Source organism: Nannobrachium achirus, assembly GCF_963921795.1.
Source record: "Nannobrachium achirus genome assembly, chromosome: 17".
Classification (NCBI taxonomy): domain Eukaryota; kingdom Metazoa; phylum Chordata; class Actinopteri; order Myctophiformes; family Myctophidae; genus Nannobrachium; species Nannobrachium achirus.
In genome coordinates, this window is record NC_137824.1 from 15,030,143 (window position 1) to 15,044,927 (window position 14,785).

General features: G+C 43.2%; 1 protein-coding gene across 2 annotated transcripts; it reads right to left on the reverse strand.

The window, feature by feature from the left end:
• Positions 1-3,259: 3,259 nt before the first annotated feature.
• pofut4 (protein O-fucosyltransferase 4) lies at positions 3,260-14,324 on the reverse strand. 2 transcript variants are annotated; one of them, XM_080745880.1, is made up of 7 exons: positions 14,184-14,324; positions 12,418-12,540; positions 11,269-11,517; positions 10,200-10,580; positions 6,278-6,539; positions 5,097-5,457; positions 3,260-3,716 (listed from the first exon to the last, which is right to left on the reverse strand). In XM_080745880.1, exons 1-7 carry the CDS (start codon positions 14,184-14,186, stop codon positions 3,566-3,568), a joined length of 1,530 nt encoding a protein of 509 aa, XP_080602006.1. In that variant the 5' UTR covers positions 14,187-14,324; the 3' UTR covers positions 3,260-3,565. The 2 variants fall into 2 exon arrangements, with proteins under 2 accessions (XP_080602006.1, XP_080602005.1); XM_080745879.1 differs by having other exon boundaries at positions 11,269-11,520.
• Positions 14,325-14,785: the final 461 nt, after the last annotated feature.

A 14,785-nucleotide genomic window follows, 5' to 3' on the forward strand; every position in this document is an offset into this window, starting at 1 on the left:
TTCCCCCAACATGTCCATAATATGGGTCCTCACTCCTCACTAAGGGGCAATAGCATTTCTGTCTACAGCGTAGACCAAAGGTCTTCAACAGGGGGTCCAGGATCCCTAGGGGGTCCTCACCTCAGAGTTACTACAGGGGGTCCTCCAAATCTTTGAGCGATAGAAACCGTTTTTATATTAACCACTTGAACCATAGTGTCCATATTCGGAGAACTTTAGCTACAAGCTTGCAAGGCGTTGAGTTTCGTGAGGCGTTGGTAGTTTCGTATAGAGGGGAAAAAGAGCAGACTAAGTACAGAGTGAAAGGTCAAGTTTATAAATTATATACGGTTCAAGTGGTTAAATATCTGGAAACACACATTTAGATGAACCCAAAATACACTGATTGTCCCTGCTTCATCCCACTCTCAACTAAGGGGAAAACGTTGAAGACCCCTGGTGTAGACTCTACACACTCCGCCTCGGTGGTGGACTGAGTGGTTCAAAATGTTGCTACCAAAGACCTCTTCAATAGTCGTTTCAAAATGTTAGATTTCTTTTATGGATGCAACAACGATGGTTTTCCAGAATCCCCTCTAGTGATGTCATGGGATTTGGCAAATTTTGGAACATTCAGACATGGAGCAAGTAGATGGAAATGGTACCATCTTCTGCGGACCAATTATGTGCCAAAATAAGGCTGAAAATGGTTGTAGTGTTTCTTTATACTTGTTCGGTGTCGGGTGCCGAAATCAGCCGACCGAGCCTCGTTCTGGGCTTGTAGATCGGCCGTTTTCGCGACAGTAGCACGACAATCTTATTACAAAACCCCAAAGCTTAACAACGAAGACTGGAGTGCTCAGTATTGCACAGATGGGAGATTTGCGGTCTCGGGTGCGAGTTAAATCCCCGAACAGCATGCAGCATGTGCCACAGAAGAGAGGGTACAACATCATGTGGTAAAGTGATATCCCGCTGGGCCGGTGTGCTTAGCTCTGTAAATATTACATTCATCATCTTCTCCGTTTCCCGGTTAAACGATGTCTTCCGTCGCAGAAACATCAGTGTTTAAAACCCATTCAGAACGGGTACACATTATTGTGTATCATTATTTTATGCTTTAACTACTATTGAAAAATAGCAGATATACAAGCTCACAGCGCGGCACCGAGTGCCGCGCTGCAAGCTTGTAGATCTACTATTTTTGAGAAATCGTGAAAATTTGAATTTTGACCCCATTCTATAAGTGTCTTTTGAATCCTAAGGTTTTTTGAAAAACCTGTGTTCCTATGTCAGCATTCAGCAATCTGGTTAGCCATCATCAAAGAAAAGGTCTTTTTCACTTAACTGGAGCTCAGTCTGTTCTTGAGAGACTACTATGTCAGTGGTTCTCAAACCTTTTCATGTGAAGGACCCCCAAAATGATATTTATTTGGCCACGGACCCCCATCTCAAAATATTTCGTTCCAGGGACCCCCCAGAGGCAAAATTTGAGTTACAAACGTTCGCTTTGAAAATGCACATATTCAAAGATTTGCACATAATTTTCACGACTTTTTCAAAAATAGCAGATCTACAAGCTCGCAGCGCGGCACTCGGTGCCGCGCTGTGAGCTTGTATATCTGCTATTTTTTCACTGGTTAAAGCATTCAATAATTCTAGGCCCTAAATGGGTTAAGTGGTAGCGTAGTGGAGCAATCTAAAAAAAACACACCCTGCGGCCGCGCCCCTGCTGCGTAGCAGTAATGAAGGTAATACTGTGATGGGTCCTGATGGTCTTTTAACTAACACACACACACGCAAGCGCTCACACATACAGTAAAACCCTCTGTTAAAGCTGCAATCCATAAAACAAATGTCCCTGTGAATAAAGCGTTATTTTTTGACATATCTGCATAACGTCATAGTCGGGCAGAAACCTCGTACCTCCAAGCTTCAAATTTGTACATTTTTTTTCGTAAGGTAAAGCCCTGCTTCATCATTCTAGACTGTCGCACGAAACTAGTGAAAATAGCAGATCTACAAGCACACAACGCCTCGCGGTGCGAGGCGTTGTGTGCTTGTAGATCAGCTATTTTCACTATTTTAAATCGTTTTTAAAATGACAAAAGGAAGGTTTTTGGACATACAAGGTTTCCACCCGACAACGACGATATAGTGTGTATAACTATTAACTAACACAACTGTGGTGGTTGTAGTTGGTCATTGGGTACGACCACTACTGGTAGACAAGTGGTACTGCGTGAAGCTCAAAAAATGCGATACATCCTCTGTCCAAACAGGCTTTCTGTGTCGTCTGGCTCGGCCGTAGAATTTGGCTCTTCCCATAAGTAGCGTATTAAAGTTAATGTATTGCAGCGTTAATCTAACTCTGAGTGTACAAATGAACACTCGTGAGTTGCAAATGGACGAATTAACACAGCGTTTTACTGTGTGCATGTTAGACCAAATCTCTGCTTTATTAGAAAGCCCAGGTGTTTAGAGGCCAATAGAAGTGTGGAAGACTAACTGCTCCGGTGCGGAGTTGACGTCAGGGGGAATTATGGCAAATTATGCAAATGAAACACCTGGAAAACATTACGATTTTTTTTTTAAAGGAAAAAAGTAATCCGACAAACCAAATGCCCATTGCATAGCATATTATAGCATGGAGGGAAATTGTTTTTTTAGCAATCTAGACCTAAAGCATGGTGTACGCTGAATTGTTTTTAGAATCTAGAATCTAGGACATGAAACTCATGGATTACAGCTTTAACCACTTAAACCCCATACTTGATTGACCTTGGGAGTCCCTCAGAGCTCAATACTAGTTCCTTTTCCGTTTTCGCGCTGCATTAAATATCTCCGCCCTAATGTGGTCTTGTAGAGCTGCTATTTTCTGCTATGTCTTCCCTAGCTCTGGTCCAGAGCGTCGGCGAGTTCTCACTGACGCTCTGACAGGCGGTGGACTCACAGACAGCACCAGGAATTCCTCTACAAGAGCTCAACTTCAGTCAAAATAAACTAAACTACTTCGCTACTCAACTAAACAAAGTCAGTTTGCGTTGTTGAAAGTCTATTCTCCGTGGTGGGAAACCTCTCAGCACCCCACCATACTCTGTAAAATACACTATTTTTGTCATGAAATAAAATGCATACAACTCGAATGCCACAGACACAACCCGGAAATAAGAGTACTCAACCGCGGCGGTCGAGAGGAGCTGAGAGGTTCCCCACCGTGGAGAATAGGCTTTCAACAAACTACCTTTGTTTAGGTGAGTAGTGAAGTAGTTTAGCTTGTCAGAGCGTTAGTGACCAGAGCTACGTTTTCCCCAGAATACGGACGCTGGGTTTTATAAAGTGGTTAAACAGTTACTGCTAATAGTCCAGCAGTAAGTACAATACTGTAACTCGTGTTCCAAAACAAAAGTAATTAAAGTGACGAGCGTCGCCTCATGTCAATGGAGGAGAACTCATTTGAGGCCAACATTATTAGAACATGACTGGCATAATCAAACGGAACAAATCCCCCCTCCTCCCTCCCAGTAATTCTGGACGGACGCCGACGTCGTTCCATTTGTCTGTCCTCTTGGCCAGGCGGCCGTCGTCAGTGAGCTCCTCTGGCTCTCCTCACAGCGATGTCCTGCATGTGCCTCCACAGCAGCGAAGGGTCCGACTCGTTATGTCTTATCAGGGACTCCAAACCCTCCGCCTGCTCCAAGCTCTGCCAGTAGTCCTGGGGCCAAATTTGCAGCCATCTGTGAACAGATATACAAATAGATTAGGCTCATCACATCGGGTGGCTATCCTAACGAGATAGCCAATTAATCAGAGCTGCGGGGGCGGTGGTGGTGGTGTGGGGGGGGGGGACTGTGTTCCCCCCGAGAGAAGAGAAATCAAAGTACAGACTACAGAGCAATTAGTTCTTGCTTCGACACTTTGCATACTTAAACCGTTAAAACCGAGAAGAGCATTTATTTTAAACTTTGGCTATTCAAAAATGGCAGATATGCAAGCTCATGGCGCGTCGCTTTGTGCGCGCCATGAGCTTGTAGATCTGCTATTTGTTGAAAAATCAAGAACCATTGTGCAAGTCTTTGAATACGGTATATATCCTACTGTATATATTTTAAAGCAAACATTTTTAACTCGGGTCTTTGCTTCTGGGGGTCCCTGGAACAAAATGTTTCGAAATTGGGGTCGGCGGCCAAATCCATATAATTTTGGGTGTCCTTGACATGAAAAGGTTTCAGAACCACTAAAGGCCTGTCCAGTGTCCATAGTATCTCCGAAATGTTCGGTGATTTGGACTTTCCGACGTGCAAATTTCCTCCAACTCTAATTCGGTCTAATGCTTTTCAGAAGTCGCGAGGGACATCATTTTATGGTCGAAAAAGGACCTTTTTTACTGAAATCTTCGGTTTCGGTCAAAGTATGGAGAGGGCTTAATATAGCAACATAAGTTTGACAGAAAACGGTCAGAGAAAAAAGGATTTAGAAGACATTTGTATCATGGGCCTCAGGTCTTAAGGGGTTAACCTATTTAGGCCTAGAATACTTGAATGCTTTAGCTATAGAAAAATAGCAGATATACAAGCTCGCAGCGCGGCACCGAGTGCCGCGCTGCGAGCTTGTATATCTGCTATTTTTGATAAAGTCGTGAAAATGTGTGCAAATCTTTGAATATATGTATTTTTAAAGCGAACGTTTGTAACTCAAATTTTGCTTCTGGGTGGTCCCTGGAACTAAATATTTTGAGATGGTGGTCCGTGGCCAAATAAATATCAGTTTGGGGGTCCTTCACATGAAAAGGTTTGAGAACCATTGACATAGTAGTCTCTCAAGAACAGATTAACTGAGCTCCAGTTAAGTGAAAAGGACCTTTTCTTTGACGATGGCTGGCCAGATTGCTGACATAGAAACATAGGTTTTTCAAAGAATTTTAGAAGGATTCAAAAGACACTTATAGAATCAGGTCAAAATTCTAATTTTCACGATTTTTCAAAAAATAGCAGATCTACAAGCTCGCAGCGCGGCACCAGCTGTATATCTGCTATTTTTCAATAGAAAGCATACAATAATGATACACAATAACGTGTACCCGTTCTAAATGGGTTAATGGAATAAGACAAATGTACCCGTCGTCCTGGGGCAGGTCCGTCACATCTCCGTACCCCGGGCGGGGCAGCGGGCAGCCCATGTGGGAGTTATTGGCCATCTTGGGCTGAGGAGGCGGGCTCTGCTTGGGAGCCTTCCGATGGGCCCGCTCGGCCGCCAGCCGCGCGTTCTCCTGGTCGCACACGTAGCACTCGAAGCCGTTGAGGTAGTTGGGTTTGCTCATGTCGTTGACGCCCCACTCGCGCGTCTCCAGCCGCCGCAGCAGCCGCGCGTTGGTGATGAGGCCGGGGTCCTTGAAGTCCAGGTAGCGTGCGTACGCGTCGTCGTTTTCGTCGAGGGACCGCAGGAAGGCGCCGAGGTCCTTCGGTGAGGGGAAGTTATCTATGATAGATATTGATTGATTGATTATTTTATTTGACAAAAATGGAGAACAGTACATAAACACCATTCCTAAAAGGAACATCCCAAATAAGTCCTTTTACAGTTTTTTTACGCTGGAAGTCCTTGGTATTTAATTCATGAACATAACAAATAGCAAGCAAAGAAAACATTCAATATATCGCAGTTATAAAAACACTACAGGATAGGGGAAATCTGCTATTTTTTAATAGTTAAAGCACATAAAATAATGGTTAAAGTGTCCAAACAGTCGGTGCTAGTCAGTGCTACACAAGTATCTAACTGGCCGCCATGTCAAACAGTGTTGTTTTTGACAGCAAATTTTGATTTAGTTTTAGTCATAGTCTTTTGAATAAAATCTCATTTAGTTTTAGTCATAATTTAGTCTCCTGAAAAGTTTTAGTTTTAGTCTAATTTTAGTCGAAATATCACGTGATTTTAGTTGACTAAAGTTGACTAAATCTACAGTTGATTTAGTCAACTAAAATGTATTTTGGCAGGCCTTGATGGCATCTGATTTTACACTTGGTTGCATGCTGAAAACGGCAAGCAACAGCTGAGAGCAACCAAACATAAAATGACTTTCTCCTCCACTAGTCCCTCCGTAACGTTTTAGTCTAGTTTTTATTTTGTTGACGAAATTGTCAATATATTTAGTCTTAGTTTTAGTCATCACAGCTTTGTTTTTATTTAGTTTTTATTTATTTTTCGTCAGTGAAAAAAACGCAGTCGACACACATTTTTAGTCATAGTTTTAGTCGACGAAATCAAGTCAAACACAAGCAATACTACTCAGTCCTACCGATGATGATGGCCGAGTGGTCGTTGGGCATCCAGTCCGCCACCACGGAGGAGCCTCGGTACACGGGCACGCAGCCCTGGTGCAGGGGGCGCCACAGCTTCTCCGTCATGTAGTCCGGGCACAGGCCGTTCTCCAGGGCCAGGTGGAACTTGTAGCGCGACACAAAGTTCATGAACTGCGGGTCCTCGCCGGTGGCCGTGGCCGTGTCCTCCAGGTGCGCGGGCAGAGCTTTGTTGTTCAGGCACTTCCCAAAGGAGTCCACCTGCAACGAGACACGGGACAGCAGAGAAAAGTGACAACATAGTTTGAATGTATATTCGCTCAGATCAGCCAACACAGGAATGCTGACAGAAGCCTCGCTAAAAAGCCCAGGACAAAAATCCACTCGTCCTAGAGTAGACAATTCACCCTTTGTCAAGTCCCGCCCATTGTCCCGTCCCTCTTTGATTGATTGATTGAAGACTTTATTAGAAGTTTGCATAGGAAAAGGTACAGTTTCATGACGGTACAGTTCACTGGTACAAGGTCTACTAAAAGGAGATCCATGAAAAGACTAAGCTTATTTCCACTGGAAACCATTGAAGTATCTCATATAACATTGAATGACAGACAAATAGAACACAGTACTATGCAGTAGATATGTAAATAAAAACAAAATAGAAGACAGTAAGTCAAAACAAACAGTATATGCAAAGAAGGGGCAGGGGAGGGTAGGGTTGGGCTAGATTCTTTTTTACCAGTTGCGAACGGCTGCTGCCTGTAAGTGGTTTTTCAGGGCAATTTTAAAGGATGCTAGTGATCCACACTCCTTTGTGGCCTTCGGTAAGGCTTTCCACATTTTGGTGGTATAGCAGAAAAAAGAGTTTGACCCTTTGTTGGTTTTGACTCTGGGTTGAAAGTGATCTGTGGCGCTGCCTCTGGTGTTGTAATTATGGACATCCTTAATGTTTATAAAGTATTTTGACAGGTACTTGGGTATCCAACCAGCAGGCTCTTCACACCCATTGGTTGCAGTGTCTTGGTGGGACATTCGGTGGGACACTCCATCCACTACCATTCTAATTCAGTTGCTTCGTATTGTTATTCTGTGTGTTCAATTCTAATTTCAAACTTGGTTTCAGTCAAATGGAGCTGCTCAGTGGCAGCATAGTGACTCAGCATGTTTTTAAATGTTTTTATTTCTCCAAAAATTATGTTTTAGCAAATTCAACATAAAAAAGGCGGAACCAGGGCGGGACAAGGCAGATAGAGCCTGCTGGTTGGTCAGTCAGGGACCAACCAGAAGGCTGACAAAGGGTGAATTCGCCCTCCTGGTCCCCAAACTGTGGAATAAACTCCCTGTCGCACTTAGAACTACAGACTCACTCCCTAGCTTCTGCCGTGGACTGAAGACTCACCTCTTCAGACTCCACCTAAACCCATAGCACTTACTGTAGCACTCACCTACCATCAATGACCTTACATGAAAACTAGGTAGCATTTGTTTAGGTTTTATATAACGTTTTTTTTTACTGAATAGGTGCTTGGTCTACCTGAGTTCTTTTTCTTAGATTACTATTTCTATGCATTTTAGTGTGGGGATTTAAGGGGAGCAAATGCTAATTTCGTGCAATTTTGTCTTAAAGCGCAAAATTTGGCACAGATGTAGCCCAGGGCTTGCTCTAATGATTTAGCTAGGGCGCCCGAGCCGACGACCTTCGGGGTCGCCACAGCGGCCAAATCAAGTTGGGCTCCCATCGACTTTAGTGATGAAAAGTGATGAGTCATCACTTTTCAGAGTTTTGTGGGTGTTTTCTGGAGCTATGGTGACCCCGAAGGTCGCCGACTCGGGCGCCCTAGCTAAATCATTAGAGCATGCCCTGAGCTACATCTGTGCAAAATGTTGCACTTTTAGACTGATTAGCACGAGAAAAAAACCCTAAGGCCTCCGACTAACATGAATGCTCACCCATACATGCATCGTTTTCTGAGGCCATTTCTAGCCCAAGGAATGTTTTTTGTGCAAAACAAATGCCTGCAATGGATTCAGCATCATGACAAACCCCAAGTTAGACCCCTCAGATCCTACTTAAATACCCAGAAAAAAGTTTTTTTCTGGGTATTTTCCTCCTGTATAGAAAGTCAATGGGAGCCCAACTTGATTTGGCCGCTATGGCGACCCCGAAGGTCGTCGGCTCGGGCGCCCTAGCTAAAAATCATTAGAGCAAGCCCTGGGCTACATCTGTGCAAAATGTTGCGCTTTAAGATAAATTTGCACGAAATTAGCATTTGCTCCCCTTAAATCCCCACACTATTTGATGTATTGATGTTGATGTATTACCTAGTCCTTGCTTAAGTCTAGATTAAGAGTTTCTGCAAAATGCCTAAATTGTAAACTGTAATTGTAAAGTAAAGACCCCAATTGTTAGGGTGTTCGGCACAATATATTTTTGCCCACACATGTTAAATTTGTCCTCTGCGTTTACCCATCCTATTAGGATTAGTGGGTGCTATTAATACAGAGCCCAGGGAGCAGTTAGGGCTTACGAATCTTGCTCAGGGACACGTTGACCCAGACTGGGCGGGTTGGAGGGCAAAACAGCAACCATCCCATTCCCAGATGGACTCTCTAGTACCATTCAGCTATTGCTGCCCTCCATGTGTTTGAGGAAGACATTAGTAAAATGCAGATTCACTATCCTCCTTTAATGGAAACGGAATAAAGAGCCACTTTCAACTATTTCACATGGTGGGACATCATGGCAACAGGACCTCGTCATTGTCCTTTTTACAGAAGTAGTTTTCAAAGTGGGGCCCAGGAACCCCAGGGGTCCTTGAGGGGGTTCCAGGGGGTCCCAGGCTAAATTAGTTAATATAGCATCAAAATAAATGTAACTACTTTAACCCTTGGTATTTTGAATATAGCTGATCTACAAGCCGTGAGCTGCAACAATCTTGGGGAGAAAACATGGGGAGTGAAAATCTTTGCATGTTTGAAACATTTTAACAACACAAATCTTGTATGGGGGTGGACCCTGGCACAAAAAACGTTTCAGATGGGGGTCTGCGACAAAATACATCTATACATCAACATCAATACATGAAATAGTAATCTTAGAAAAAAGATCGTACAGTAGGCAGACCAAGCATCTATTCAGTAAAAAGCTTTATATAAAACCTACAAAAAATGCTATCTAACATTCATGTCATGGTCATTGAGGGTGGGCAAGTGCTACAGTAAGTGCTATGGGCTTAGGTGGAGTCTGAAGAGGTGAGTCTTCAGACCACGGCGGAAGCTAGGGACTAGGGCAGGTGTGGGCAACTTTGATGATGGCGAGGGCCACTATATTTCCACCTTCACTCCAGAGGGCCACATAGCATATTGCTATGTCCTACTTTGTCATTCTAGTATCTCATACAAAAGAAGCAAAAAATAGCAGATCTACAAGCTCAAAACGCATCGCGCTGCGATGCGTTTTGAGCTTGTAGATCGGCTATTTTGAGCTTTTGAATTGGAATCCTGAATACTTTTTTGTTATTTTTGAATTGGAATCCTGAAATGTAACATTTTTATTTAATTTCAAAGACATTTAATTATATACTCATGTTAACTTTATGAACCTAAATACAAATACATTGGACATAAAAAAATACATTTTAATACTACTATACTAGTCATTAAGCTACTAATATAGACTGATGGAATTCAAGTGGGACATTTTTGGAATTGTAACAGCTGTACTCAATAATATATCAGTATTCCGGTATTAACCTGCGGGCCGCATGAAGTGAAGGTGGGGGCCACATGTGGCCCCCGGGCCGCCAGTTGCCCATGTATGGACTACTAGGGAGTGAGTCTGTTGTTCTAAGTGCAAAAGGGAGTTTATTCCACAGGTCCTTGACAGGGAACAGTGTGAGAAGCACAGCGTTATTATCACAGTACCTGGATGTACTTCATGAGCTCCTGCACGTAGCGGTCCCTGTCGGAGGGCACGTCGCAGTGGGACTGCATGTAGAGCAGGGGGGCCAGGCCCTCCCTCCTCCAGCGGTTCTTCTCCCCCAGGGCCACGGCGGGGGGCCGCAGCAGGTACTCCAGGGAGGGCAGCCACTGCAGCGTCAGCGGGTAGTCTGACTCCCGGCGGAACGTGGCCGTGTAGTTGAACAGACGCACACCCGGCCCGTGGGACAGGAAGTAGTTGTTCATGGGCGACTCCTCGTGGAACAGCGCCCACGTCTGGTGGCGGAGGCGCGGCAGGGGCGCCTCGTACGCCCGGAAGTCCGTGCCGTAGAAGATGATGGACGCGGTCCGTTTGTACAGCTGGACCTGTGTTTTTTTGTGGGGGAGACATCCAAAACACATTTTTGTCTTGCATTCTTTCAAAAGAATTTCTTAAATCATGGTACAGTGGACAGTGAAAAACTAAATGAAACTCATCCTCCACAACTCCCAGGTCACAAAGAACACACTAGTAGTCTCTAAAGCCAGACATTCCAATTCAATTCAATTCAATGGAGCTTTAAAGGCTTGAGAGAACATACGTTTACATTGCCAAAGCAAGTGTCACAAATAAATTAAAACCATTCCATTCCACAATCTTCAAATGCTAAATAGTCTAGTCTGTAACTCCCCTTCACAAAAATATATTTAAAAATATATTTAAGATATTTTTAAATGTCTATTTCTGCTAAACAGCAAGCTGAATAGGCTTCGACTGATTTACGCGACTGTAAAGGCTAAACGGAAGTGCGTGTGTGTGTAGGGGGGACATCCTCTGACATCCGCATTTTCATAGCTTCCGTTGCACAGACTGTATATGCGGAATCGCTCAAAAGATGCGTGAACCAACAGTCTGCCTCGAGAGACTAATCGTGCAGCCAGTGACCCGTACTGAAAGAGGGCAACAAATCGATCGATGAAGTCGGCGATTCAATCGTTAAGGAAACCATGGATTTTTACGGTATAGCAGACACTAGTACAGTACAGTACAGTACAGTACAGTACAGTACAGTACCTTCCGGTTGCTGGTGACCATGCAGGAGGAAGTGGCGCAGTCGATCCGCTCCGTGTCGCCGGGGAAGTGGGGGAAGAGGCCGGCGCTCCACCACAGCAGGATGGGCAGGTCCCGGTTGCTGCGCGGGTCGCTGTTGCCGGGGCCTCTGTACGTGCCGATGGAGGTGAACTCCATGGGCACGGCGCCCGCGGCGGGAGAGAGGGCGCTCTGGGGCAGGAAGGCTGCCTGGTCGCTCACGTCCATCAGGGGCTGCTGGTTTGATTGATTGATTGATTGTATTTATTCAACGTTTTGCATAGGGAAAGGTACAGTTTCATGACAGTACAGTTCACTGATACACAGTCAACTAAAAGGAAACTCAGGTAAAGCAAGGCTTATTACCGTTGAGATCCTTCTCTTTAACTGATATAACATTGAATGACAGATGGATAGAACACAGTACTATGCAGTACATATGGTCAGAAAAAAACAACAAAAAAAACAAAACACTTGTAAACAAGTGTAGAGATGGGATTTAGGGCTCTTTGAAGTGAGCCGGATCTCTGGGATCCGTTCCTTTCAAAAAGCCGTTCAAAAGACTGGCTCATTTTAGTTACTAGTTACTTTGTAGATTTTGATTATAATTACAAATCACTTCAACCCTATATACATTTGAAAATAGCCTATCAACAAGCTCATAATGTGTTGCGTTGCGACGCATTGTGAGCTTAAAATATGTTTTTATATGGGATTAAAGGTTTTATGCCCAAATGATTCACTGAGATCCTGGATGGTTTTGTTCAAGGCTTGATGAATAATTGTTATAAATATTTTTGTAAAAGTCTAATGGGGAAAATGAATGGGAGACTTTTGGTGGCACCAGTAAACCACTTCCGCTGCCAGGGGCTTTTAAGCCGTGACATCATTTTGTAGTCAGACCTCCAAGCAGATTTATTATCAATATCTGTCCCTCGCTATTTCAACAGATCCCAGACAAAAATAATGACTAAAGTATAATTCTACCACTTTCCTTTCAACAACAAAGAGAAGATTCACGGGCGCTGGGGCCTTTTGGCCCCAAAAATTCTCCTCTGCCTACAAAATGATGTCAGACTTAAAAGCCCTTGGACCCCATGGTTCATTTCAAAGAGCCGTTGAAAAGACACCCACCTCTGGCGGGTGATGCCGGTGCCCCTCCAGGGGCAGGTGGGCATGGGAGTAGAACAGCAGGCACAGCAGTCCCAGCAGGGCCAGACACACGCAGGGCACCAGCCTGCCCTTCACCACCACCATCTGGAGCGGTAAGAGAGAGGACCCTTCCATTATTCAGACACATTAGGTTAAGCGTTTTTTAAGACCGCGAGGGTAAAGCGATAACGGCAAGGTCTAATGTTAAATAAAAAGCTGCATTCTGGAAGTGATGTTAATGAATAAAATGTTTTTCACTATTCTGTAATGCAGTCTTAAAGGGGAAGACCACCCATTTTCAATATTGAACTATGTCATTAATATACCTTAGAGGAGTTGTGTGGAAATAAAAAAAAAGTTCCCCCTCTTCTGTGTTGCCTAGAACTGGAGGATTGATTTTGGGGTTTGTATTGTAAGGTACAATGTGTGATGTCATCAAGTTGTAATTTACAATACAAACCCCAAAATCAATCCTCCAGTTCTAGGCAACACAGAAGAGGGGGAACTTTTCCACACAACTCCTCTAAGGTATATTAATGACATAGTTCAATATTGAAAATGGGTGGTCTTCCCCTTTAATGTGTTAATACAATATGACTAGTACATGGTAAAGCATAATAATATTAATAATAATGGATTGCATTTTTATAGCGCTTCATACACAATTTATTTTGACTCTTGATTCATACACTGGGAATGGTATGGTAGCAGTATGTTAATACAATATAACTAGCTAGCACCATTATATACCATTTATTTTTGCATTGTGTTTTTACGACTCCCCCCCCCCCTTTTCCCCCTGCATAGTACTGTGTTTTTGTTATACGAGTTAAAAAAGGATATCAATTTAAATAAGTCTAGAGCTTACTTGAGCTTATCCTTTTAGTTGATCTTGTACCAGTGAACTGTACAGTCATGAAACTAGCTTTTTCTATCTAATAAATTCTTCAATCAATCAATCAAATCTGTATGGTAGAGTGTTAATACAATATAACTAGTACAGGGCAGTGGTTGGAGGTCTCTAGGTCCCTATGCCTATTCAGACATTAGTCGGGTAATATGACACTATTGGCCTGGGTGACACATGTCTATGAATTGAGTACAAATAAAGGAGGACCCCAATGTAAACAAGCCAATAAAGCCATTGTGCTTTCTTGGATTTAAATCCTATAGACCTTGTATTGATTGATTGAAGACTTTATAATAAGTTTGCATGGGAAAAGGTACAGTTTCATGACAGTACAGTTCACTGGTACAAGGTCTAAAAGGAGATCCTAGTAAGCTTTTCGGCTTTACATACGATCCCTGGCTTTATGCAAGACAGACTGATACAATACAGTAGGCTACGCATAGGATGTCATCAATAACACACACAAAAAAAAGAAAGTAGAAGTTAAGAAGGGGGGATAGAAAGATACAAATACAAATATTCCCTGCCAAGCAGGGGGATTGTGTCTTTTTGACGGTTCAAAACCAAATGCGGGACAGTTTACAACACTTACGGGTTGTTGTACCCTAGGGTAATTTGCGAGTTTCAAACAGATGAAGATGGTCATGGGTGAAAGCATTCCTCATTCAATACAACGTAGACATTAAAACCCAGAACGCATTGTTATAACTGTGTCATTAACGGAGGAAGTGACTCGCATCATGCATCTGTCCTAACGTTACCACGTCTGTGTGTTTTTTTTAAACAGCCTCCAGAAAAACAAACAAACGACAACTAAATAGTGTCTCTTATTCCTTACCATGGACTGTGTGAGAGGATCATTAATGTTCCTCACTTGCAGCGATGAAAAGCCACCATCCTCCCGCAGTATCTTTGTAATTAACAGATTATTAACAGACTAATTGATGGAATAACGTTAGATGGAGAGCGGATCACACACGATAATACCATAGAGTATATGGATAATACAAGACAAGGAACAAAAAACAGCTGGAGCAGCGTTGCCAGATCTTGTGAGAGAAATAAGCAACTAGGTCTGGGAAAACAAGACCCAAAAAAAGCAACTGGATGGGTAGTAGTGGGCTGTGGGCTGCCTGCAATATGCACATTATGATAGCCGATTTACAAGCTCACAACAACGTGTCACGATGATACGCGTTGTGAGCTTGTAGATCTGCTATTTATAATAATACAAATAATAATAATAATCCTGAAATAGAATGTTAAAAAAACCTTCCAAATCTTCCACTTTTTTTTTTCCAGATGAGGATTGATTGATTGTCTGATTGTATTTATTAGAAGTTTGCATAGGAGAAGGTACAGTTTCATTGGTACACGGTCAACTAAAAGGATCCAAGCTCAGGAAAGCGGCGGCTTATTTATATTGATATACATTTTTTT

Excerpts from the sequence above, each read along its gene's own strand:
- pofut4 (XM_080745879.1), bottom strand. Across the intron at positions 6,540-10,199 it reads AGCTCATGAAGTACATCCAG|GTGGACTCCTTTGGGAAGTG; the intron begins GTACTGTGATAA and ends GTCTCGTTGCAG. Across the intron at positions 3,717-5,096 it reads GACCTGCCCCAGGACGACGG|ATGGCTGCAAATTTGGCCCC; the intron begins GTACATTTGTCT and ends ATCTGTTCACAG.